The 26,836-nt window shown below is 33.1% G+C and overlaps 1 protein-coding gene across 1 annotated transcript in view; it reads right to left on the bottom strand.

The window, feature by feature from the left end:
• Positions 1–26,836, bottom strand: part of LOC118202709 (acetoacetyl-CoA synthetase-like) — a 97,964-nt gene that overhangs the window by 51,297 nt on the left and 19,831 nt on the right. The window contains exons 2-8 of the mRNA XM_085826851.1: positions 22,399–22,530; positions 19,484–19,587; positions 14,333–14,450; positions 9,463–9,573; positions 3,006–3,103; positions 1,926–2,040; positions 115–196 (exon numbers count right to left, since the gene is read on the bottom strand). Coding sequence (XP_085682977.1) covers positions 115–196; positions 1,926–2,040; positions 3,006–3,103; positions 9,463–9,573; positions 14,333–14,450; positions 19,484–19,587; positions 22,399–22,530 — 760 coding nt within the window. The remainder of the gene's footprint in view (positions 1–114; positions 197–1,925; positions 2,041–3,005; positions 3,104–9,462; positions 9,574–14,332; positions 14,451–19,483; positions 19,588–22,398; positions 22,531–26,836) is intronic.

Raw genomic sequence — 26,836 nt, 5'->3', positions numbered from 1 at the left:
TTTAGTAATTTATCTCAAATTTTATATTTATTTGATATCAGGCAACTATATTTAAAATGTAACAGAACAACACTGAATATATAGGGATGTGTATAAAAGATTGAAAATAATTACCTGTTAGGTATGTGAGATATATCTTTGGATAATGTTTCTGGTTTGAGAGCCACGATAATAATTTTTTCTAAACTTGGACAGTCTAAAACAGAAAATTAAAATTAACATTTCAGAATGATTTTATTTATAAAAATAGAAAATGTTATCTAAAATGCTGTACTTAAAATAAGTATTTAATTATAAGCATTAAAATGCAAGCATTGTTCATAAATATTTTAACAGCTAAAATGTTAACGTTGTTTTTCATATATAAATGCATAGTGTGATAAGCGCTTGAAAAGTTTAAAGTTCATGTTATTAAAATTTTCTTTTAATTTAGTATTCCAAAACATTTATTTAACAATTTATTTTAAACTGGTATACATATTATGTGTACAACTCCTTAAATTTTGTTGTTTTTCTGATGCTTGTGAGAATTACCTGCGATACTTCATTTTTAAAAGTAAAAATGGTTAGTTTTTCTTAGTTGCATATAAGTAAAAGTTAATCTACTGTTTATATATGAAATATATTCGAGTTATTAATTTAAACCGTTCCCAGTTACGAAAGTAAATAAATTTCATAATTTCGAAAATAAGGATGACATTTCATTTTCATGGTAAATATTAGCAAACATTTAGGAAAAGTCAAAATATATTTCTAATTTTAAAAGTTAAAGACAAATTAAAAAATCAAACCATTTAGAAGATATTAAACACTTAGTATTGAGTAGTTTAAATTAGTTTTCATTCTTCATAACACTTTGAAATAATGCTAACTGTTTAAATATTTATATAAAAAAGACAGCTAAAAATTAACGGTAAATGATGAAAATGTTTAGCAAGCGTTCTCTTAAAGCAACATGCTTAGTATTAATGTGTATAAAAGTGTCTAAAGTCTGAAACGCTGTTACAAACAGGCCGTGAGACTGCCCTATTATAAATATTCTCAGATTGGATTCACAAAGTTAATAGCTGTAACATTAAAAATTGACTTTATCACATACAAATAATAAGCTTAAAATAAGCAATTTAATACTGAAAATAACAGCACTGTTTCGGACAGCATTCAAAATACATGGCTATTGGCTTCATTTTCATAAATAGTGATTTTAGTCCAATAAATTACGAGGAAAGATCCAGGCTTTGTATTTTGTTATACAGTATAATCACATCTTTTCAACTAAGTAATAACACGCGCAAATAATCTTCTGAGAAAATATATATGCGCTATGTTCAAACATCCAACGAGAAAATATACTTAGATAACCAGCCTATAACGACTTTGGTAAATTTCTTTTAAGCATAAAAAATATATGATTATTGGGTTTAGTTATTTCAATAAAAAGGAACGAAAGGAAATGGCATGTTATATAAAAACATTTTATTTAGAAAATAAGAACAGTGTTATAACAACACATTTAATTTAACGGTGGACAACAGGCAATGTTCGCTTATGTATCTTTCTGTGGAAAATTTTTTGGCACGTGTTAATAGAACAACAGAAAAGATACGTATAATCTTTACCAAAATAAAATATGATGAACATAGCAAACATATATTTGACCTTCAGAAAAAAAGGGTAACTGATTACTAAACGTTTTAGGCTCTGGTCCCAGCTATTCAGATGTTAGGAGTTCTGCATACATCTAAAATATATATTTGAAGATATACGAGTAAATTTCGTAGCTATCTTATTCGAAACTTTGGCATACCTGCTTTTACAAGAGATAAAATCCATCATTTTAACTGGCTTAACTGTGCTGTGTTATTTCAAAAATGGCAAAAAATGTATCAGTGTTATTTTAATATTAATAATAAGGTGCAGCTTACTTTCAGCAATGTCTTGGAGATTTTCAAATGTGTTGAACTGTTGTCCATAATCTTGATGGTGATCAACAGCAAGCAGAAATTTTGCATCCATCATTTTTATAATGTTAGAAGCAGCCTAAAGGGAGAATTTGAATTGCGGTAAGTTAAGATGATAAAAAGTGCTTTCTTGAATACTGGAAATTTATTGAAGAATTTCCATATTTGAATACTATACATCTTTTGTAAAACTATAGCGAATCATATATTCTAAATAAAAATAAGAGGAGGAAGAGTACATTCATTAATGTTTTCAAACTAGAAATGATTTTGCATGCATTTTAAATTTCAGTAGGTAAATTTTGTTTACTTTACATGCTATTATTGGTTCTCTTAGTAAATAAACCACATGTTGTTATAAATTGATTGCTCGCGCCGTTAGATGGCGCTCCGAACGTCTCGTCTCTGTTGATATTCTGTAACTTACTTTTTGATGGGAGATCGAAGGCGTTAAGCCTAATAATGATGAAGGCGTTTGTATGTCTTATATTGTAAATAAAACGTGTGTGTAATAATAACGAGACGGAATGATCACTTACCTCTGGAATTAATGTTATATAGTAACGGAATTAATTACTACATATGTTAAGTTTAGAAAACTGTGACAGTATTATTGTGATTAGGATTATTGAAATACATCAATTTTTATATATCACTGCGTAACTATAATTGAACTGCGGTGCTTTTCATCTCTATACCGTGTGATAATTATAGCAACGCAAATTGAATGTCTTAATTTTTTCATTTCTTTCCACTTACGTTATCAAAAGAATATTATGAAAATTTTTATCTTCAATATTTTTAACGAAATGTAAGTTTTGTCTGGCGTTGTTTATATTAAAGACCGAAAATTATATGGTATGATGTTTGCTTATTACAAAGTTTTCAGGGAAAAAGAAATATCCAAAAAAAATGAGCAGCTGATTTGGTAAATGCTCATTATAATTTTAAATCTTACTTAAAGTTTTAAGTTTTCTCTTACATTATATACACAATTTAAACGTAAATCATATGAAAGATTTATTTAAAGAATATCAAACTTACTCTTGCTCCATAAAAGGGCAAGGGTCCACCCCAGATGGCACCAATACTCGTTGCTGCCAGCAGTCCAAAGACAGCTTCCTTTACGTTGGACATATAACCTGAAATGTAGCAATGGTTAATAGTTGTCTAATTTTGTAACTGGAATAGAATTTAATCCATTAATATATAATTATATTAACGCATATTACAAAATTTATAAAAATATAAAAAATATGGTCTTTATAAAAATATGGTTTTTCATTGATACATGATCATATTGTTACGAAATGTACAGAGGCGGTAAGATAGCTTCCCCGCAAAGCAGGTTTAAAGTTGCCAAAAAATGGCAAGGGAATGCAAGGTTGTCACATTTGGAGAGAAATCGCCCATTTGAAGACATAATTGGCGATATGCCATGGACGGATGGAGAACCTTCTGGAACGAATTCTTACCGGTTTAGCTCAGAATGTTCTCGAACACAAGCCAACGCGGAGAGTACCTCGTCTAAAGTGCGAGATAGTTAGTCTCGAGATAATCAGTCTGTGCAGAGTCAATCAAGTTGACAGCCGGGCAGCGAATGCTGAGTGGGTCGTCGAGTGCATCGAAGAGTCTTTTAGTGTATCGCGGTTAGTGCATCGTCGAGAGAGTGTGTTAAGCTCAGGGAACGATTGAACCGAAGAGTCGGGAGCTGTGATCTGTGTGTCGTCGAGTGCATGGCGAGTTGTAGCGTGGAGAGTCTCGAGAGTACGTGAAGCTCCGAGATCGACCAAGCAGAGTCGGGAGCTGTACTCTGGTGCTTTGCATTGCCTGACAGTGTGAAGGCTGTGTCGCTGATTGTTCTAGCGTGTTTATAGTAGATTTTCGGCGAATGTAAAAGTGTTTTTGAGCTGTCCTGATTAATATTGGTAAATAAAGTGTGTTTCGATATTCCGTCAAGTGTCGTCGTTATTCCCCGTACGAACGTGAAGGAAGAAAATAGAGTAACAATATTTATAAATATGAATTTAAGAAAAAATAGTTTATTTCATTATTATTATTATTATGCGTATTATATATAACTGCAGGAGAGAAATAAGGCTTTGCTTTTAAGCAGATAACTCTCGTGTGTTGTACCGTAATCTAAACAATCCTAATCTGAAAACATGTAATCCTAATCTGAAAACATGTAGAATTCGCCCCGTTTTTAAATTTTGTTTATATTAATATTATTTCCAAAGCAATTGGCTACAGCCTCTAGACAGAGATGTTTATTTTAAAGTTGTTATACTTTTTAAATTTTAAGTTGAGAAATATCATTTATAGAAGTGCTTTTTAATAATTTTCCTTCTCAAGGAAAAAAGTTCGTTCTAAGTTAGGTTAGGTTAGATTATTCAAATATAGCAAGGACATAACGGCTATCTGCTTACGGAAAGGGACGCCTTAATGGAGGGCTTTCTGAGGGATACTGGCTCCTATTCACGTTACACACGAAAAGCCACGGATATCAAACATACAGCCAACCCGTTTTCCTGGGATCGGACTCCCAGTATTCAGGGGTCTTAATCAGTCTGCAATTTGTGTAGCTGTTTTATACCAGAACCAGTATGGCTCACTATATAACATATAAAGAATTTTGATGTAGCTATGAGTTTTCAAAGAAAGATAACTTCGTTTTTTATATCAGGACCCATAGTTTACATCATGTAACATGTAAATAGTCTGAATGTAGCTGTAATGAGAATTGACAAATTTATTTTTAGTAAAAATGTATCGCTGAAGTTTGTAATTTCGTTTTATATGAGGGCCCATACATTACAATCCTTACATCATTATAACATGTAAATAGTTTGGATGTCGCTGTAATGACATTTCATATATTTATTTTTAGTAAAAATGCATCGCTGAAGTTTTTTCATTTTCTTTTCATGAATCAATCGGTCTTGAACTACATCACCATATAAAATGTTTTCCTTGAGAGTGTTTATACTAATTATCTCAAGGTCATAGAATATTCGGCGATAAAACCGATTGCTGATACGCGCAAAATTTCTGACATCATAAGGAGAAAAAAAATCCGTTTAATCTCCGGGTGATGATTCACACGAGCCGTATCTCAGTCAACTGAAATTATAATTTTATTTATTTAGTGTTATGTGGGTAAATGTTATAAAAGCTTGTATCTGGGAAGGATTTTATGTATGGGTTCGAATATGCAGGGTGGATATAATTAAAATTCCTCTTTCAGATGGTCATAAAAGGAAAACTACTAGACCAAATGCTATCAAACTTGGTAATTGTGTAAAGGAAGTCATGGTAATTTATTTTCCGCGAAAAAAAAAAGTTCAAAAACTGACCACCAGAGGGGAATGGCAGTATATGCAATATTGTTAAATGAAATAAAAAAAGTAGTCGGAATCTAAATTAACCTTTTGTTGTATGTGTTTAACATGTTGTATACCTTTAGAAAAATTGACCTACACAAAATTACCATTTAAATGCATTAAAGGCGCTAAAAGTCGAGTGCGCCATTCGTGTAATGGAAAAATTCGTCCCTGAAAACGCGATTAGAAAAATGAGAGATCGCAAATCACTCGCAAAAGTGTGCGCATTCCGGAAATCGTTTTCTTTCAGATCTCTAATTTGTGATTTTTGAAGCCTGAATTCAGCCCTAAGACAATTCAGACATAAAGATATGGGTTTAAAACGTTTTTAATCGTTTCTAAAACGAAGCTGTTTGTGGTGTGAGGCAAAACAGCAATGGCTTGTAATTAGCTTACCGCAGAAAGAAGCAAATGATTTATGCAAATAATCTAAACAGTTTGGCGTAATTGAAAGATGCGGTACACCGACATGTCCGTAACATTCCTCCTGATATGCTAAGAGCTGCTGTTGAGAATGCAGTAATACAATTTAACTTGTTTTCGGAAAATGGTGGACGCCACATTCAGCATGCTTTGTAACAACGTTTCAGAAACGATTAAATACATTTTATACCGATGTCTTCATGTCTTATTTCGTTTAACAATATTGCATACAGCGCCATTTCCTCCCTGATGGTGAGTTTTTGACATTTTTTCTTCGCGGAAAATAAATTCCCATGACCTCCTTTGCAAGATTAGCAAGTTTGATAACATTTGGTCCAGTAATTTTCCTTTTATGACCATTTCAAAGTGGAAGTTTAATTATAACCACCCTGTTCATCAAATATACGTCGAAAATTTAAGTAATAAGTAATTTAAAATCGTTTTTATTTAAAATCTTTTTATTAAGAATCGGAAAGGAAAATTCAAGCGGAAATACAAAATGTTTCTTTTAAGTAAAATACAGAAAGGTGATAACTGATCTTTTATTCACAGTGTCCATAAAATTCCTAATTTCGCAATCGTTGATCGTAGACATGTACGTATAGTTAGTTACCCCAAAAAATGATTTCAATAAAGAAAATATTCTTATTTCAACATTTTAAAAATTTAAACATCAGTTTTGCAGAGATTACAAAAATCTAAATTTTCATACTGTCCTCCACTCTGTCTAGTTATATATGGTAAACATTTACACCATTTATAAAATAATAAACAAAATGTTTGAATTCAAAGTTTTCTAAGTGTAAAATAATTATTATACTTTCTTGAATAAAAGGAGCATGGAAAATATGTAGAGGTATATGCAGTTAACATTCTCAAAAAGACGGCGAAAATATTATAACGAGGATAATATTACTAAACACCAGTCATTAAAACTTTCCAATCATTCAAGCCGTAAATGAATGTACAGTACATATTTGTCTCAATACATTGCGGAAATATATATGCGTGAATTTTAAATAGCGCTCAAATTATTAAGACAGCGTATCATTAGGAAAAATACAAAATTTTAAATTACGGATTTTATACAAATACACACATACAAAGTTTTAAATTATAATCGAGAAAATATATCTTTTTTAACGGGAACTTCAGTGGTTTTGGATTAAATCTTTAGATATCTCGTGGATTAAACACCAAAAGAGGAATTTTACAATTGCGCCATACATTTGATTCTAAATGTTGAATTTCTATTGGTATCAGTTGGCAATCATTGACAAATAATATAATTGACAATTATAAATAATAATATGTAAATTCATTCTCTAATCCTCGCGCATTTTACAAATAAGTATGCGGATAATTTTTAAATTTAAAGTGTATAATTTCTATTTCAATAGCTGCAATTTTTTTGTTTCGTGATCACACAAACTATCAAATTTTGTGTTTTACAAAATACATCCCTCTCAAGTGTTGGAAATGTTTACACTAATTTCTATATTTAATTTTAAGAAACATTATAAAATAACTGAAATCAGTATTTCAGGAAATAATGTTCTCAGTAATCCTGTGTATTAATGCTGCATATAACTTCGTACAGATAGCTTCACATCTTTGCTGCTTCGATAATTTGTTAAAACAAAGCTAGTTTTAAATTAATTATCTAAATAATTTCAGTTATTCAATTTTAGTTACTGATATTTGGAATAACCTATTTTAGTTCTTCAAAGAAGGTGACTGAAGTATGTTGAAACACATCGACGCAATGGTTCGGTTTGGTTCATGTGATTACAGCAATGCCTCGAGGGCTATCTGCTAATGGGAGAGATGCTTTCGTGGAGGACTTTCTAAGGGGAACTGGACTTTCTGAGGGAAACTGGCCAGTCAGCCCTGCCACCTGTTAGGTGTTCAAGGCTGGTGCCAACGGCAGACGTAATCTTGCGCTCCTTGCTTGCTTGGCCTGATGTTACTGTCAGCCAAGTGAACATGAGTAACAGCAACAGTAACAATGTTTTTAGAGCTCTAAAACTGAATGTAGCTTGTCCAAGCTCTAAAAGCTCTGTTAAGCTCTAAAGCTCTATTAAGCTTATATCTACCTTATTAATACTTGCCTTTTTAGCAATATTACGGACACTAAAATTACAACTTTCAGTGGTTTAAAGACTGAAAAGTTCAACTATCATCGCTCAGTTTAATTCAAGCAGCACTTGTAATGAGTAAATCTATGATTAGATGAACGGAACAGAAACGAAGAGTTTTACGACTGACCTTCAGCTTCAAGAACGAACATTTAGCGCGGTTGAAAGACACTCTCAAAAATGATCGATTGCGTAAGATATGCGGAAAAGAAATTACAGCATTTACTTACTTCTCCTTCACAATTTACGGAAGATATGCGGAAAAGAAGTTACAGCATTTATTTACTTCTCCTTCAGAATTTCCGGATGCATAAAATTTTCAATAAAGCTATTGTGTTTTCGTCAGAACGGCAGTTACAGAACAGGACATTTCATATCGGATACAGGGCCTTTAAAGTGATACCGGTTATGTCCCGAGATGCTTCTGATCCAGGCGAATATCCTACAGGCCCTTAGTTACCTTTTTGAAAATTTTACACATAGTTGTTATTTTTGATGGGAACATAAACAAAGGCAAGGACGTTTTTATATTACAGTCGTTGCTTACATATATCTTGACCTTGTTCCGAAAAGTTCTTGACATTTTGTTGACCTTATGAAGAAGTAAGGAGTATTTATCAAGTATCTTCAAACCTGCAGCTATATTTATAGTTGGTATGACACTGTGATATGTTTGTGCTAATGGACACGACAGTACTTTAATGCAGTGATAATACATTTTTTTTGGTTTATCGACATACAGGGACAATACCTTTCTTTCTGCAAATCAACAACTATGTTCAAAACGTAAATTCTAGTTGTAATACCATTACAAATTTATCATCTAGACCAGCGGTTCTCAACCTTTTGAATAACGCGTACCGTCTAAACAAAAACTGAAAAACTTTAGTACCACCACTACATTTTACAATGATTATTTTTCAAATTCTCAATAGAAATATTTTTTAAAAATACATGTTTTGCCTTTGCACAATTTATTGGCTATTTTAAATATGAACACATAAAAAATGTTAGATTAAAAGTAATTGCCAGTTTAATTATCAAAATTTACGCTATAATACTTAAATTCAAAAATTTAATGAGAAATTCGGGTCTGTTTAAGAAAGATAATTTTCTTTATGCTTGGACTTATTTCATTTAGCTAATTAAAATTATAATCCTGTTTTAATTTTGTTCTGTATTTATTTTTCAAATAAAACATCGAAGAAAACCTTGTTCACTGAAATAGGTTGTGCAAAAAGGCAATGAAAAATTAATAGCTTTATATGAGACGCCTTTAAATTCTTTTTTCGATTCAACCAAAAGTTAACGAGTGTGTTATTTTTGAAATCTTTAGTTCGAGTTCGATCGCAGGAAATTTCTATCAATTGTACTTTTCCTTCACTAGATTTTTGAAGTTAATATTTAAAAATACCTTGTTTCTTTGCGTACCATATATTTTTCTCTTGCGTACCACCGGTTGAGAATCGCTGATCTAGATCTTGCGCGATAAGGATGTCTTATGAAATGCATGCCGTAAATATCATTTCCATATTTAAAAGAACTTTTAGTACTCACAAGCTACTCTATCTCCTTTCCTTAAACCGTGCTTCCTGAAAGCTGCGGCGTACAACTTCACTTCTTCGAACATCTCAGCGAAAGTAATAGTTTCTTCGTTTCCCAGTTCATCTAGGAAAAGGAAATGGATCATTTTTAGTTCCTTCGTTACACTGATTAATAAACAAATACATTGCTAAACAAATTACAATTTTTATACATATTGGAGAAAAGAAAATTATCAAGAAATCTTTTAATCAGTGATATCTTGGAGTTACACTCTCTTCATTTCCCAACACTTCTAGGAGGGAAACGAAGATTTAATATCTTCCTGGAATTATATATTACACACATATATTCATAAAGAAATTGTAACATTTTATACAGACTGAAGAAAAAAAATGTGAAGCATCAATACCATTAAAAATTAAAGGAATATAAAGACTACAGTTTCTATTTCTTTGCATATTACTCAATTATAAATTTCAAATTCTTTTCTGATATTTTACAAATGTGAAAACCTCCGTTACCAATAAAATTGTGCTCTGCGTACTGCTACGTTTTCTATTCAATAGCTCAACACTTGCTTCTTAACCATTCATCAAGAATAACCATCTTTCCAAATCAGTTGGTGGAGCATTCTATTGTCGCTAGGCCCAGCCAAAAATATCTATGAAATATTAAAATTTGTAGCGGAATTTATAAAGTTACTCCGGAAGATGGATATTTGTGACTTATGGTTATTAAAGAAACCCTGTCAAGACTCTGACTGTGCTGAATGAGGATTTAGCAATTTTTTATGCATTGTGATTCTGAGTTTACAGAGAATGTTTAATCTAGAAGTCAGTGGTAACTTGGATATAAGAAGTTATTCAGCTGCATTATACTGAATAATATAAACTGGGTATATTAAAGTACTACATCATATGTATTGTTCACATATTTGCAGAGTTCCTGAGTAATATTTGCTTGTCGCATTCATAGTAGTCACTTGTGTTATTTACTTACTTACATTTCTCTTACAATTCACTTATGTATAATCTGCCTGAAAACTGAAGGTGACACTGAGAAATACAAATCAGTGTGTACAGTTGAAAATTTCATTGAAGGAAATGTGCGGTTCGCTTATACACAGACCACCATTTTATATCTTTCCAATGCATTACCAAAAAAGTTGGCAAAGGTGCGCCAGAGTAGGCAATGGATACCACACCCACAAAAGGAGAAAAAAAGACAACACGCACATACAGCAAGCCTTATATGGTAGTCAAACCCACAATCTTCGTTTCTGAGCTAGATATCACTTCCATTAACCCATATATCATTAATAGCTGCGGTTTTATATACTAAAAGCTACAGTTTCTAAAATATTCTATATGCTTTAGGTAGTTAAGAATAAAAGGTTTCGTAGTTTTATGTGGAATATTCGTTGCCATTTTTTTTCTTCTCCGACAGGTGCTTGTCGTCCTGTTTAAGCTGTGTTGATCATTCTAACTGTATCTTATTCTTCTTATGTCATGTGTCCGGGGTCTGCCGTTTTAAGAGAATGAATGTATGAAAAGAAAAGGGTTAGCTATTAAATTGAAACTAGATGCAATTTTTCTTTTAGGGGGGTAATGTAAGTCACAACCTGATTTTGAAATTTCTTCTACTGTAATACACTGGTGTACAAAATTTAAGCAACAATGTAAATTTTAATCAGATAGCCATGAAATTGTAGAAAAGAGGTTCTTGCGTTCACAGTGAACATAGAATTCAGTAGAAAGGTCATGCGTACGCAAATGTCAAGAAAAAAAGGTCACAGGCTACGTGAGCGTACGCAAAACGCGTACGGTCGGCGCGCTCAACTCGAGATTACCATAAAAGGAAGGATGGAGTTGCAATTAAAGACGTTTGCTGCAAGTGTAAGGAGTTCTTTCGTGAAATAATTGGTTAGAAGAAATGATCTGAATGACTTCACACGTGGAAGAATGATCGAAAATCTGGAGTAGGGGCGAAGTGTGACCAGTATAGCTGAAGAGTTCGGAATCAACAAAGTGGCGTTTCGCGAGTTTAGAAAGCCTTCCATAACATAGGTAAAGCTATTAGAAAAGTTGGTGGTGGCCGTCCCAAGAAATCAACTGCAGTAAATAACCGATATATAGTCCTGCAGACGAAAAGTGTCCGAAACCAGTCAGCAAGCGCCACAGCGCCACAGCTCAACAACTGTGAACAGCAACGGGCGACAATTGTCCTGGTTTACTGTGTCCAAACACCTTCACAAATGTGGCCTACGCGCCTGCCGTTCTGAACGCTGCATCCCTTTGAAAGTTGGCCATCAACATCACCGTTTACAGTGAGTGGTGCAAGGAGCGCAAAAACTGGGCATCTCATCAATGGAGTCGTATCCTCCTTACCGATGAGAATCGTTTTAGTGTTACAAGCGATTCTCAACACAAATTGATTTGGAGATTTGATTGGAGGTCGGGAGGTAGGTACATGGTTTAATCTCAGTAACATTACGGAAAGAGACCGTTACGGTGTCCTGAAGATCTCGTCTGGAGAGGCATTATGCTGAACGGGCGGACGGAGCTCCACGTTTTCGACAGAAGTTCTGTAACCGGAGATCGCTATCGTCAGGAGGTGATCCTTTCCCATGTGCGTCTGTTCCGAGGTGCCATTGGAGCAGACTTCGTTTTTATGGATGACGATGCACGGCCACACTGGACTCTTGTTGTTCAGAAGCTACTGAAAAGTGAAGATATCACTCGAATGGATTGGCCAGCGTGATCCCTTGATTTAAAACGCATAGAACATGTGTGGGATGCTTTGGGGAGACGCTCGTGACACGATTACAGCCTCCGGGGAACACCCAACAACTGAAACAGATGCTGATTGAGGAATGGGCACTCTTACCTCAAGATCTGTTGGAAAATCTGGTGCTGAGTACGGAGAGACCGTTCGAAGCAACCATTGCAGTAAGGGAAGGGCATATCCCATACTAAGGAACTCTTGCTTGTTGTTTTTCCTCTTGTACAGACAATCATGTGTAACGATACTATGAGTTCAATAAAGCCTGTTTTTGTTTGATTCCATACTATATGCATTGTATTCATTTTTAGAGCAATTATGCTTTCGTCATCGTTTAAATACAAAATGATGTGTCTTAATTCTGAATTTCATGTCTCTCAGATGATTTCTAGTAGAGTTATGCCAAAAGGAACACCTGTTGCTTAAGTTTTGCACACCAGTGTAGTTCTACTAACACTGGTATGGCCATGCCAGTTAATAATCATATGCTGATATCCTCCGTTATTACTTAATTTCTGTCACAAGGACTACATATGTTTACATACATTAATAAAATTAAAATACATAAACTAATCTGATTAAATATGTCGATTCATATACCCTTGTTCTCTTCAAAAATATAATAAATTACGTAACAGGCCTGTTTATTGCGACTCAGTTATTTTTGTTGGCTTATTGGAAAGTTTGATCAACAAAACAGAAACGGGTATTTAAATTTGCCATATCTGCAGGCTGATTCTTTATGAATCCACAACCACAACGTATCTACATAGCTTCAAGTATTCCTATAGTATGTTTCAACATTTGCACAGTTAACGATGATATTTTTCAGTTTATTACATATATATGCCAATGCAAGAACTATTAAAATATAGTAAACATTAAAGTTTTACGTAATAGCACAATAGTTTTATAATTTTAAATTTTATTAATGCACACTGGACATTTTACTAATCGGAAGAATTGCTCTAAGCAGGTAATATAAAATTTTTATTTTCAGAACTATACCATCCACAGTGTTAAAACCGTTATAAAAAATTCTTCACTTTAATTTTCAGAAATTTTGAAACGGAAAGTATTTTTCTATTTTAGGCTATGTATTTTCCCCCTTAGCCCAGCACCTGCTTAATTAAGACCGGTCATTCCTAAACGATTTTCCGATCTGTACGTTTTCTGAGATATGTTCTTCATAAAATGAATCAACAAATATTATTGCGCTATTCATTCTTAACGTTTCCGCAACTATTTCATATGCAGAATAGTCAATAGATGAAATTTGATTTTATAAATTCAAAAATTTGATGAACTGTAATTAAACGCAAATTTGATTTTGCGACAGCAATCATTTAATTTAGAATACTGTATAAGACAAAATGCGTGCTCTGTAGGTTTTTTATCCTGCAATTTTATCTCGTGTTTTAAATAAATGAAATTTAGCTTTATTGAAGAAGATTACTTTAACATTGAAGAATTTAGATCTAATTCTATTAAGAGCAGTTCTTCTGAATGTGCGTTTCTTTTATAGAACCTCAAACTTTGACTACGCTTGCCTTGTCTCAACATTTGTCATGCACAGAAAAACTTTTAATCTTAAAAAATATAATAAGCCATTATGGTATTTTATGTGATTAAAATTATGATTTTATAATGTATTAATATAAATGATTTATATTATACTTTTAAATTTACCATGTAAATTCTGGCTTAATAGCATTTTTGTCAAGCTGCTGTGTGAAGATAGCTACAAATAAGGCAAGTAAAAAGATATGAGAGATTTAAGTAGCTGTATACAACTTTAAAGAAACTGAATTTCACAAAAGTATACTGCTAGAAGTACCGATCGATTGAGAATTTTTTGAGTAATAAAATAAAGTAACAACAACAACGACAAAAGAAAATTTTTTAAAGAATGTTTTAAAAATACCCGGTAGTTAATGTAATAAGAAAATAACGCGTCAAATATTCTTCTGTAACAGAAAAACGAACCTATAAACGAACTGTAATATTCTTCTGTTAACCAACGTTTGCTGATAGATGAATAAACTTGTACGCTGAAAATGAAAACAAAACATTACTAAAAACATAACACAGAATTATTTACCTGCCCATATAAGAGCGACTCTGTTATCTCGGATTCGAAGAATATTTTCTGCGAAATTGAAGAGTGCTCCACTGAACCATTCGTTATCCAAAAAACCAGGTCCTGTTTTTATCAACACCTGTTTCCAAAAAAATAAAACAAAGTATTAAACACTATTCTGTCATCCAAACTTTGCTATGAATATATATTCAGGATGTATATATAAGTTATTTTCCAGTTACACTTTATTTGCATTCAATAGACTGCCGAGTTACTTTTCATCCTATTCTAACTTAGCATATACAAGAAAAAAAAAACCGAAAGCATATAAAATAAACTATAATATTTTTGGAATTACAACTAAGTAACATAACAAAAGTTTATTTGCGCTGCCTACAGGTCTCAGCACAAAAGTAATTTGAGACTCTAAATCATTCACAGTTTTAGTATATACATGGATGCTAAGGTTCAGTAACTGGTTGATTAAATTTCTTTTTGGCTTTGATACTTCCGGCTATTACACATGAAAACTAATTTTTTTTTTCTACCTGATGAGCAAAAAAGGGTTTTGAGGTTGGTCCTTACTAAGTAAGCTCTTCTGGTGGAATGGTATTGTTTTTCGAGCTTTGCAGAAAATTCGAAAAATAATTTTGTTATTCTTTAATGAGTTATGGGATAGTAATATATTATAATCGTATTAATTTTTGGTGAATTGCCTACATATGTGTAGCCGGAAGCCAGCCGTATGCAATCCACAAGCCATTCGCCTTCGCAGTTTCTACACTTTCCTTCAGTTTTGAGAGGATTGAAAAATAGGAAATTAGCTAGGTGATTATTAAAATTAGATAAAAATTTCCAAATGTTAAAAGTTAAGTTCGAGTCGAGAGCAATGTACTTCTTTATGGAGTGATTATGATGACTTAAACCCTTGATATATCATTTAAAGTAAAATAATTTCATTATTAAAATCTGTTTTGGCGTCAGGAAATAGCCTATAAACGAACTGTATAAAATGGAACAATTATATATTCTACGGGTTCTTTTTTCATTGCTTTCATTTATTAATAATACTTTGTATGACTTCTTTTAACGGATGGCTTTTCTACTCATACAATATACTGTTTCCCAAACTTTTAAGCATCACGACTCATTTGCGCATAGGTACTCACAAACGAGGAAGAAAAATAATTCAATAGAAAATATTGCAATAATGGCCAGTTCAGATCTTACCACGATTCACTAAAATTTATCTCAAGCCCCCAGTTTGGGAAATATTGATATAATATATTGTAGGATTTTATGTTTATAAACCAATTATTATTATTTAAAATAAGTTCTTCGTTGAATAGTTCTCACCAGAATGCAAATTAATTCTAGAGTATTTATTCTAGAGCAAATTAGTTCTAGAATACTTATTCTGGCTTCAGCCATTTTGCTAGCGTTAAAAGCGTGTCAGTAATATTACTTGAGCCAGCTTAAGTAGACTATTTGGCGGGTAGGTTCAGACTACGCAACCTGAATTTTAATTCATGTTGTTCTTGTTATTTTAAATACATGCAAATAACGGAGGTATATTTTGTAGCAAAAGTAGTTCTTTCTGTTAATATAAAGAATCCAATAGATTATTTTCACTTCAAGACTTTGTCATCTTAATTCGGACTAGTGTGGTAACTCGCTTGTCAGTCTGGTAGGGTCTGAAGGACAATGAGTTAAGCTTCTATATAGCAGTACCCTACAATATTACTTATGGAATTAAAATTAAGTGAATTACACATTTTCGATCTTTTTTTTCGGGGGGGGGCCCTTTGAAACTAGTATCGTCTCGAGTATTGTCAGATTGTATACCTTTACCAAGCAGCAAAGTATATTGATTAAATCCGAAAGCAATTGCCTATCTGGGAACAATTGGGAACAATAGGGAAAAACGCTGACCACCGGTAGTTGGACTGGGTTCAAATCTTGGCAAACAGACTGCAACTTGGGGCGTTTCATGGTTTTCTTCGCAAAACATGTCGCTGAACTCCTAGTAAACAATTAAGTTCTTTGACGACAGCACAATTGATTAAAATAAATCGGCTCAACCACGGGTCGAGTGGTTAAAACTGCTGAATAATTATTAGTCGTCGACTTATGCTCAAGCTCCGACTAATGGGTTGACTGCGTGAGTGCTTTTCGCAGTTTCGCCCATGCATAATGTGAATTCGAGCGAGATTCCCTTAAAAAGGTCAGTCATAAAAGCATCCATTTTCTTAGTAAGTAGCCCTTGTGGGCTTTGTCATAATCCGAATAATCCAATTTTTTGTACAGCTAGATTAATAGGATCAACTGTCTCCCTTGACTTTGAAAGACAGAGTTGCTTATAATGTAATGCATAAGAACCTTTATTACCAGTATTTCGGTTCAGTTTCAGTTTTGCGTTTCTTATTTTGTGATTTTCTTCATCTGTCGCATAATTCTGATCCCGTTATGCTTAAGTAATATTTTACGAAAGCATCCTTCTTAAGGCAAGATAGCGATAGCGTCCTTTGCCATAATCCATTTACCAACCATGACTGATTTGTAAACTATTATTCAGGAATGTGGACATGTAGATGCAACAGAAAAACATTCTGAAGGCTAAAAATCATCCCCATGATATCGCAAGAAAAAATAATTTTCTTTAAAGCGCATAAACTCATCTGTATTCCTATTAGCAGTTCGGAATTTTCTTTTTATTGCTAAATGAAAGTCAGCAAAAAAAAAAAAAAAAAAAAAAAAAACCTTACTGTATCATAAAAACCCTAAATAAGTTAGTTCACTAACCACGTGCGTAGTCAGTCTGACTCGTATTCAAAATAATAACACAGAATAGAGTAGAATGTAAAGCGTACAAATTCGTTTGTAAATAAAGTATAATGCTGCCAAATCCTGAATGATAAACGTTAACAACCGCTGCGAATTTTACGAATATTTGAATCTTTCATATCCAATGACTTTACATGCAAATGCTTCAACAAGAAGCAAGCAAAGTTCGCTTTCTGCCAAGTATACCAAACCGAGGGTTTATCAAGGCACATGTGCCATGCTGGGGAGGTAGCAGTCATCCGGGAATTCTTCTTTGAGAGGGGCTGGTTAAGAAGCATCATTGAGCAAGGCTTCAGATCTAGCATCAGATTTATGGGTTCACTCGTAATGAAGATGCTGGCGCGCAATTTTCAATGCAGGCAATGAGACTGTTTGCCCATACCTACACAAAGTCAAATTTTTATGAAGGATTGACAAAGAAAGCAATTGGGATTATATTAAAATGAAAGAAGCGTTTTCAACCATGTTTATACATTTTCTATTAATGTCTTTTATTAATGTATTTAAATTCATTAATACTGTATTTGTATTAAGAACATATAATGTACAGGGTGGGTGTAACTAAAGTTACCCTATTTAGAACTTCGTAGAGCCAGTTCTGGTAGACCTATTTCGTTGAAACTTGTAATATGATACGTTCCGTGGAGAATCAAAAACTTCAATAAAAAATAATAGTTCAAATTTTGACCGCCAAAGTAAGAAGGATCCCAAGAAGAGCAAAAACACAAATTGGAAGTATAAAACTTACATTTGATTACAGCATTTGTTCAATGTACATTCCGTATATGTCAATCACGCACTCAATGCCTGTTACAGCGTATTCAGCGGTAGCGCGAAGGATTTCTCGATCAGCTGCAGCATCATGATGTGCTATGCGTTTGCTTCCTCCGTAGACACGATCCTTCAGGAATCCATGCAACCAGAAGTTATAATGCTTCAGATCTGGAGAAAGAGGAGGCCAAGCAGTCGGATAACTTCTTGAAATTGAAATTATCCTATCATCTCCAAAGCGGCAAAAAGCAGTGCCGTCACTGGTTATGCAATGTGAGGTGGTACACAGTCTTTCATAAAGACAATCTCTAAACGTTCTCATTGTTATAAGACAAGGACTTGTTGCTGAAGATGTTCGCAGAAATAGGCAACCGTGATGGAACACCTTTGAGCGTCTTGAGGAGTGTTATTCTCAAAGAAAAAAGAACCAAGAATAAAATCAACAGTAAAACTACACCACCTAGTAATGTTATAATCATACAAAAACCGTCCATGCACAGTATTAAGAGAGAGTAATGGTTCCGAAATGGGTACCTCATATGCGAAAGTTCCGAGTATTAACTGCTCCGTCTAGGGTAAAATGCGACGCGTCCTATCACAAAATGTTGAAAGGCCATGAAATGTCAATGGCTATTCTGGTCAAAAAGAAGGTTATGTTATTTTATGTTATGTATAAATAAAGAGGCCACCTAATACGTACCCTAAGTAAGTAGGTATTAGCCCCACACACTATCTAGAAAACCAACAACCTTCCGGCGTCCTCGAGTCGTGGTGAAATTGTGACTCCAGCCAACACTACAAGTTCTGCCACCGCCGGTGGCTTCAATGGAACTCTTACTTTTCAGCGTTAAATTAGCTCAAGTAAAACGCATTACATAAAGTTTAGCAAAATCAGTGCTTTTTCCTGTGTCTATATGATGCAACTTTTGCATAACTTGAATGTTGTATGATTACCCGTTTGAAATGGATCTCGGAACTTTTCGTACTGTTGAAGAAGTGACTTCTCCTACAGTTTTATTTGAAATCCGTTTCCGTCTTCTTCCTCGTGGACACAAAACTCCCCAGTTTATTCAAACTTAGTAATCATTTTTTTCAAACTCTGCAAAGCCTACTACGCTGCGATATTCTTTCAGTGTAGTTGAAAAATTACTTTGCCGTTCTAATAAAACAACTTGGTTAGTAAAGCTCGATCTTTCTTTTCTATAGGTATAGTAAAGAATAATTTTACGACATTGAATACTGGGTTTTGAAACACTCCATATTTGCATAATACCCCTTCGGCATCGCATGAAAAGCGCCATCTGTCAGCCAAAATTTGAACTATTAATTTTTATCGCAGATTTCTTTTCTCCATGGTCCATATAACATGTAAACCTATTTTTCAATGAACCAGATCTTCTAGAACGATTCTACATAGGTTTAAATAGGCCAACTTTAATTAGAGCTACCCTGCGTTTCTATTAATATATTTAAAATACTTTTTTACCCTGCTTCACATGTATGCACTAAGAATAAAAGCGTTTTATATTATTTAGTAAGCTAAAAATTATATATCACCTCATCATAAGGCTTGGAAGCTATCACTCCAAAATAGTTCCATACTTCTTCCCAAAAATCTATATAATTCTCTACGGACCATTTGTGAAATTCCCAGTAAGAACCTGCAAGAAACAACGTCATATGCAATACTAGTATAGCCTAATGATATATGGAAAATTAAATATGTCAGTTAGATAACCTTTCAGAAGATCAAAGAAGAAAAAAATTACATCAGAAAATAAAAAATGTAAACAATTCAAAAAAATCATAATGTAGATCACCTCTAAGGATAAATATGTTATTCTCAAAGAGAAAAGAACCAAGAATAAAATCAGCAGTAAAACTACACCACATAGTAATATAATCAGGATGCAAAAACCGTTCATGCACAATATTAAGACTTCCAGTACCTCATATGCGAAAGTTCTGAGTACTAACTGCTCCGTCTAGGGTAAAATGTGACGCGTCCTATCACAAAATGTTGAAAGGCCATAAAATGTCAATGGCTATTCTGGTCAAAGAGAAGGCTATGTTATTTTATGTTATATAGAAACAAGAAGGCCACCTAATACTTACCGTTTAATTTAAATGTATGAGTTTAAAATAAAGTTAAGAAAGTTTTCAGAACAAATTGGAAGCTAGAAAAACTTGTCTGAAATTTTTCCAGTTTATTTCTGAGCATGTATTACAGATTTAGGCGGATAAGTTTAACTGTAATCCCTACAATAATCTACCACTTTAAATTATAAAGTTTTAGCTTAGCTAACTAGATTTAATTTAATGCATCGTTGTCATTTACTTTTCCCTTTTAATTCCACCTTGTTCAGAGCATATAAATTAAGTTTTATTAGCACAGAGGGCGTTGTTTCTGAATGTAGAACAACAGCCAGTTGCGAGACCTGCCCATTAGGTTCAAAGAGCCCATTAACAAGCTCTGCAGTTGCTTCTGACTGCAATGAATGGTTACCCAAATATTGTGGCCCCCAGGCTACCACTAGAACTGACGAACCTGCGCGGCTGCAGCGGGTGGCGGAATTTAAGGCCGGCAAAATTTTTAGAATTAAGAGAAACAAGAAAAACTCAGCAACAAAATTTAGGAATGGCAATAATATTTAGAATTTTAGGTAGGGAATGAGCAGCAGATATTGAGATTGCATCAGACTGCAAAATGCCTAGCGCCGGCCCTGGCGACACCTCCTTTATAAAAGGTAGGTTTAAATTGGCTGTAAAACATTAGTGGGAGAAACAAAAACGTAAAAGCTGTAGTAAGTTAAAAATTAGTTGTTAAAAGACAAAATGAGTGAGAATCAAAATATAAAAATATTTGTGAAATATGACCAGTGAGACACAAAGTGTAAAAGACATAAGCTAATGTTAGTTAGTCAAAGTTAGTGATGAGAAACAGTCCGTAAAATCGATAAGATTAGTTTTAAACAGTGAATGGTAAAAAAAAAAAAAAAAATGTAAAAGCAATAAGGTCGTAGAGACATTAGGTTATTTTGAAGCAGGAGACATGAAAAAATGCGCAATGCCCTCGCCGTGACTCGAACCACGCACCTCTCAAATACGCGCCGAGTGTGCTGATCACTACAACACGATGGCATGCTAAGAAGGAGGGAGAAATTCCTTATAAAGATTAGTTGTAAACTCAAGTGATGAGTGAATTTTAGTTTCAAGCTTTATTTGAATTTCGAACACATTAAAGTGAAATAATATTTTGCCTATGATGAAATCATATGTTTAGGCTCTGAAAATTGTAGCTAATACTTTGAGTTGTAATTTTAGGTTTGCATGCCTATCAATCATAAATCTCAATAAACATCTTAATTTGTCTTACTTAGGTGTTCATCTTTGCAGTTAATACCTGCTTGATCGAATCGCTAAAAGCAGCAGCATCCTAGCTTGAAAGTGTAAAGAATGATTTATATAGTTAACAAATAAATGTCTAAAAGATTTATTAAATTGATTCTGTTGAATTGAAAATCATATTTATCCTGGCAAAAATTTCGAGGTTCTCACTCGCAGATAAAAATAGGTAGATGTCTGTTTTATAAAAACTTCTTAGGCTTTCATCAAATACATTGTGATATCTGGCGACTGTTTGGCGATCAACAGAGCGTGCTTGGCGCATGTAGCTTCTCTCCAAGAAGGGTTAATGTATTTTAAGAGAGTTGCATGTTAGCCTCGGAAGAGGAAGGTAGTAGGTTTCGCTATGGTGTAAGAGCGACGTACTGCTCTGAGTTTATTTATTATGCTTTGAACTATATTTTTAATAAATGTTCGTTTCGTCTTGCTAAAGGGTGCCTTATTAAACCACGAAGTCATCACATACATATCCCTTAGTTTTAATAAATTGCTTTAAAACAAATTATTACTCTCTAAAATTAAATTTTAAATTGGGCAAAACAGCAATATTAGAGTCGCGTACATTTTGAACAAAGCCTTAACGATTTCGAGGGTAATGAGAGATAGGTTCCACTTCTTTAGGAGCAAAAACGTTTCAGCAGTTGAAAAGTTAGGTGAAATTATTAATGTATTAGTTTTAAAAAATTCCGCAATTTATTCTGCCTTCTGATTATTGTTAAATTTTGTAAAAATGTACGACTGTATATGACGGCTATCTGGAATAAGGTTTTTATGTGTTTAGTTCTCTATTTGTTTAAAGAAAAAGATCTGTGAAAAGTTACCAACATTTATATGAATTGGGCAAAGACTGAAGAATAATATTTAGTAGGAAAAAAATTTTTATATTCATTAACAGCATAAAAATTTCGAAATAGATGTAAGAACTCTAAAAAGGTTTATTCAATTCAAAAATTTAACAATAATAATAAATAAAAGAAAAGTTTTGTCTGTAATAACATGCATGATATTGTTTTAATATTCCATATTAAAGTTTTTCTTAGGGTAAAAACATATTGAATTTTACTTACCAAAACGAAGATCATATTTCGTTTCGATCAGTCTTCGAAATTTTTCCATTCCTGTGTTTGGAACCTTCTTGTTCCATACCAGTGTGGGTCGTGCTTTCATTGCATCTATGAGGCCATTTTTTCCTGTTGTCACTGTGTTAAAATATAACATTATTTAATAAAAAAATTTCATTATTTTACACATAATTTTAAAAATTTATATAAAAACGAAAGATTTGTGGTTTTAATAAAAATAATATAACGGTCTATTACAATATGAGATCTTACGCTGAGTATTTCGAAAATATACTTTAGTGAATATCTGTCGAATATATATAATAATACGTTTAAACTGCCGAAGGATTTATACAAAAACTTATCGATTTTGTAACCCTCCTGATTTTGCTTCTTGATGCAAAAAGCTGTCTATTGACTGAATGTTTTAGGAGTTGTAGAGACATTAGGTATTTTTGGAAGCAGGCAAGATGAAAAATTAGCAACGCCTTTGCCAGGAATCGAACCGCGGTCCTCTCAATTACGTGCTGAGTGTGCTGACCACTACACTACGAAGGCTCGCTAAGAAGGCGGGAGAATTATACTCCCCCTTTTAAGGGGCGACTGTTTTTTTTTAGCGGACCCAATCGCCAAATCCTGGATGAGGAGAATCATCATCCAACACCCATTTAGTTCGAGTGCCATGAGTGAATTTGCACCATCATACGAGTATTAGCATACGATAGCGGATAATTAGTCTTATAATTTAATTAATGAATAACATGTTTCTCATACTGTATTTTTCTTTTACATTTTAGGACTGTATAGCCATAGCTGTGTAGATTTTATGATGGAAAGATTCACCAACAAACAAGGGCCAAAATTGTTGCATTTTAATTTGAAAACCAAACCTGCATTACTTTACGTAATGATAATACCACAATATCTTTAACAACTGGAATGCACATAGTGCTAAAATAATTTACTGGATAGATTCTATAATTTCAGAGACAAGCAATGGTTCCCTTGAAGGGAATTTTTAGCAATCGTAGAATTTCTCGTTTTCCAAAATTTAACTGACAAGCGCGATCGCCAGATTTAACAGCCACAGATTTTTCGCTTTAAGGCTGCTTAAAGAGAAATGCATATGAAACAAGCCACTATTCCTACAACAGCTTCGCCAATATTCGAAGAGTAATTCAAGACTAAGAATTCGAAATTCTCACAAGAGTTTTGAATAATTCCAGGAATAGAGCACATCCAATCGACACTAAAAATGATTAGCATTTCCTAAATGATATATCTAAAACGTAATGTAAACATATTTATATAAACTGTGTTTAATATTAAAAACGCAAAAATAAGTAATGTTGAAATAAATATTTTTATTCATTACTTAAATTATGGCATTAATTATGGGCTAGATTTTAACACCTATTACCTGGATTAAATAGAGGAGTCTAATTAAGAGAGTCAATACTCAACTTCTTAGAAAATCATGATATCATGGCTTTTAACACCTATTACCTGGATTAAATAGAGGAGTCTAATTAAGAGAGTCAATACTCGACTTCTTAGAAAATCATGATATCATGGAATTATGATATCTGACATAATCATGATCATGATATCTGACATATAATCATGAGACAACTGACTATCACGATTCCATGATGGAATCACGATAGTCAGTTGTTTCATCATAAAAAAGGATACTTCTGTGGAAGGCTATGCATTTAAAAAATAACCAAGCTTATGTTTGATGAATTGTTTAAAATACGGATATGAAATATTCCAGTAATGATCTTATTATCATTTAAAAATTTTGTTATTAGTACACATGATTTCAAACGAATGTCGTAAAAAACGCATTTTCCCGTTCTTGACGACGAAAAATATTTTTATGTAGGAATATAAATAACAAGATATGTTATACCAGTGCAATTTTCCGTTGGGATTTTTATACACACAATTTGAATCTAATATCCAAGCTAATTCAAAAAATCAAATCGTAAGCAAAATTTTGCTTTTATTATTAATTAAATTTTAAAGTCTTTTGAGTACGAATATTTTCTTAGAATTGACTAAGTCTTAGAATTTTTAAAAATTGTTTAGAAAGTGAATTTTTAAAAAGTTTAAACAGCGTTAAGTAAAAATAAATCGTAAGAAAAAGGAGTAATATTTCTCTCCGTGTTATATCAAATGTATGAAACCACCTTGTACTGGAGAAATTAGATGCATAAATAGTTACTTGACTGTTATTTATAAATGATAATTACACTACTCTTCGATAACAGATATGTTATTAACAATCTCCTTGATAATAAGATATATTATTAATAGTTATTATAATTATTATTTGATAACAAGCTATGTTATTAATAGTCTTTGTCACAGTGTTACGTTAAAGATGTGCTCATTGATTTTCATTGCAGCCCTTCATAATTTTTTCCTTCTATGACGAAAAAAAAATAGTCGTAACTAAGATGAACTACGTTATATGCAGAGAGCTGATTTAAAAAACATGTAGTGCTTTCTGTGATTAATCATGAAATAGTGAATTCGTCATGAAATTCTCTGACTGTTCATGACAATGAAAATTAACAATAAAGAAACCTACGTTTCACCAGAAATTGCATCATTATAGTATATACAACGATGTATAAACTTTTCACTCCACTCAACAGCCATGACTCTCACGTGCGTTTTAGTTACAAATAAAAGCAATGAAGCGTTCGAATTTAGAAAACACATGTCGCTTTCATGAAAGGTGAAGGACCATGCTGATGTACAATAACCAGAAATTTTCATTTCACAAATAATGGTGTTATTTTAGTAATCACGACCGATTACGTTTCTCCTCCACTGAACGGCCATTGCTACGGCGTGTCAATTAGACAGATGCAATGAAGCGTTACATTTTAAATACATCCAGACTGAAAGGATTTTATCCAAATCCTCCGATTCGTTAGAAGCTGGGTGACAACATTAAGAGTAGAATTAACTTTCACGGCACTGAGAACAGAAAAATAATAATAAAAAAAGTCACAACAACCGGACGCTGAAGTTTAAACGGTTAATGATCTAATGGATTACTTGCTTTGCATGTTAAGCAAATTAGGAGACAAAATGTATGTTCTGCCAGACTGCCAAAAAGTCTGGCCCTCAGAAATTCTCTCACTTGACCGACTGTCCCCAATGTTACGGGGGCTCATAATTAGGTCACAGGGGTGCTATGTATAGATTGCATAAACATCTGTTGGAATTTGAAACCTTTAACAAGGGATTTACTTGTTAGCGCCGTTGCACATTATGAACAGATTCTTTCAACCATTCATCTGATAAGAAGATTAATGAAATGCAGACTTTTTAAAATTAAAACTTAAAATAGATATTTTATAGCTCTACTATAATAATTATTTAAATTCATTAATAAAACAAATTTATTATTAAATATTTTACTTACATTGATTAAGATGATCTGTACTTTCGTTTTGTAAAAGCAGGAAGAGAACCAATGAAAGAATAGGTGTCCATGCATTATATTTTGACGAAGTTTAGAGTGTTCATAAATAGTTGTTAAGTTAAATAGTTGAAAAAACGTTTTCTTGTATTGTATTTTTTCCTTTTAGGAATGTATAACCAACAGTTAGAGATTTTATAATGGAAAGTAAAGAAGAAAGCTGTTGAATTTTACTTTGAGAATAACATTCTATGATTTTTGGTACAACAAACATACTATAGAGTCTTTTATGCGCGGAATGCGTACAGTGTTCCGATTGATTCAATATTTACAAAGCCAAACAATGGCTGCATTAAGGGAAATTTTTGGCAATCATAGGTCCAATCCCAGATTTTCGAATGGTACTTGCATTTTATCGAAACCAACTTAGTAGAAGTCTCTAAATTTTTAGAATGTGCAGAACTTTGGCAACCATGCTCATAAAATTCTTCAGTCAAGATACGTCGCCATTTTGCAATGTTTGTTTACTTCAATACGTTTGTACACTTCAATGTACGTATTAGCCATTTAATTTTCGTTTAACCATTCTCAGACGATCCTGATGATTCCGAGGCTGTACGTGCTGCCAATTTATGCATTTCTGTTATTTATTTGTTTTTAACGTAAGCAAAAAATAAGGTTTCTGTTCATGGGAAAATAAGGTTTCTGTTCATGGGAAAATAAGGTTTCATTGTATCCATGGGAAGAACCAATGTACGCAACAGAAACTCTGTAAAATGTCGTCAAATTACGCCAAGGTGGTTGCATTAATACGTAAGTATCTTTTGAATTTTAATTGGCCCCCACAATTTCTAGTTTTAAGGACCGCAGATTGTTTTATTTGGGGCTGTTTAAAAGGAAAGCTATATGCATATAGCGCATGAACCATATAACAGCTTAAAATCAATATTCGACGAACAATTCAAGAGTTACAACCCGAAATTCTGATATGTATTTTGGAAA

This window comes from Stegodyphus dumicola, chromosome 1 (genome assembly GCF_044657685.1).
Source record: "Stegodyphus dumicola isolate Sdum_Otavi_A_Nest chromosome 1, ASM4465768v1".
Taxonomy (NCBI): domain Eukaryota; kingdom Metazoa; phylum Arthropoda; class Arachnida; order Araneae; family Eresidae; genus Stegodyphus; species Stegodyphus dumicola.
The sequence above is the reverse complement of the archived record's forward strand: the minus strand, read 5'-3'. Positions and strand labels throughout refer to the sequence as shown.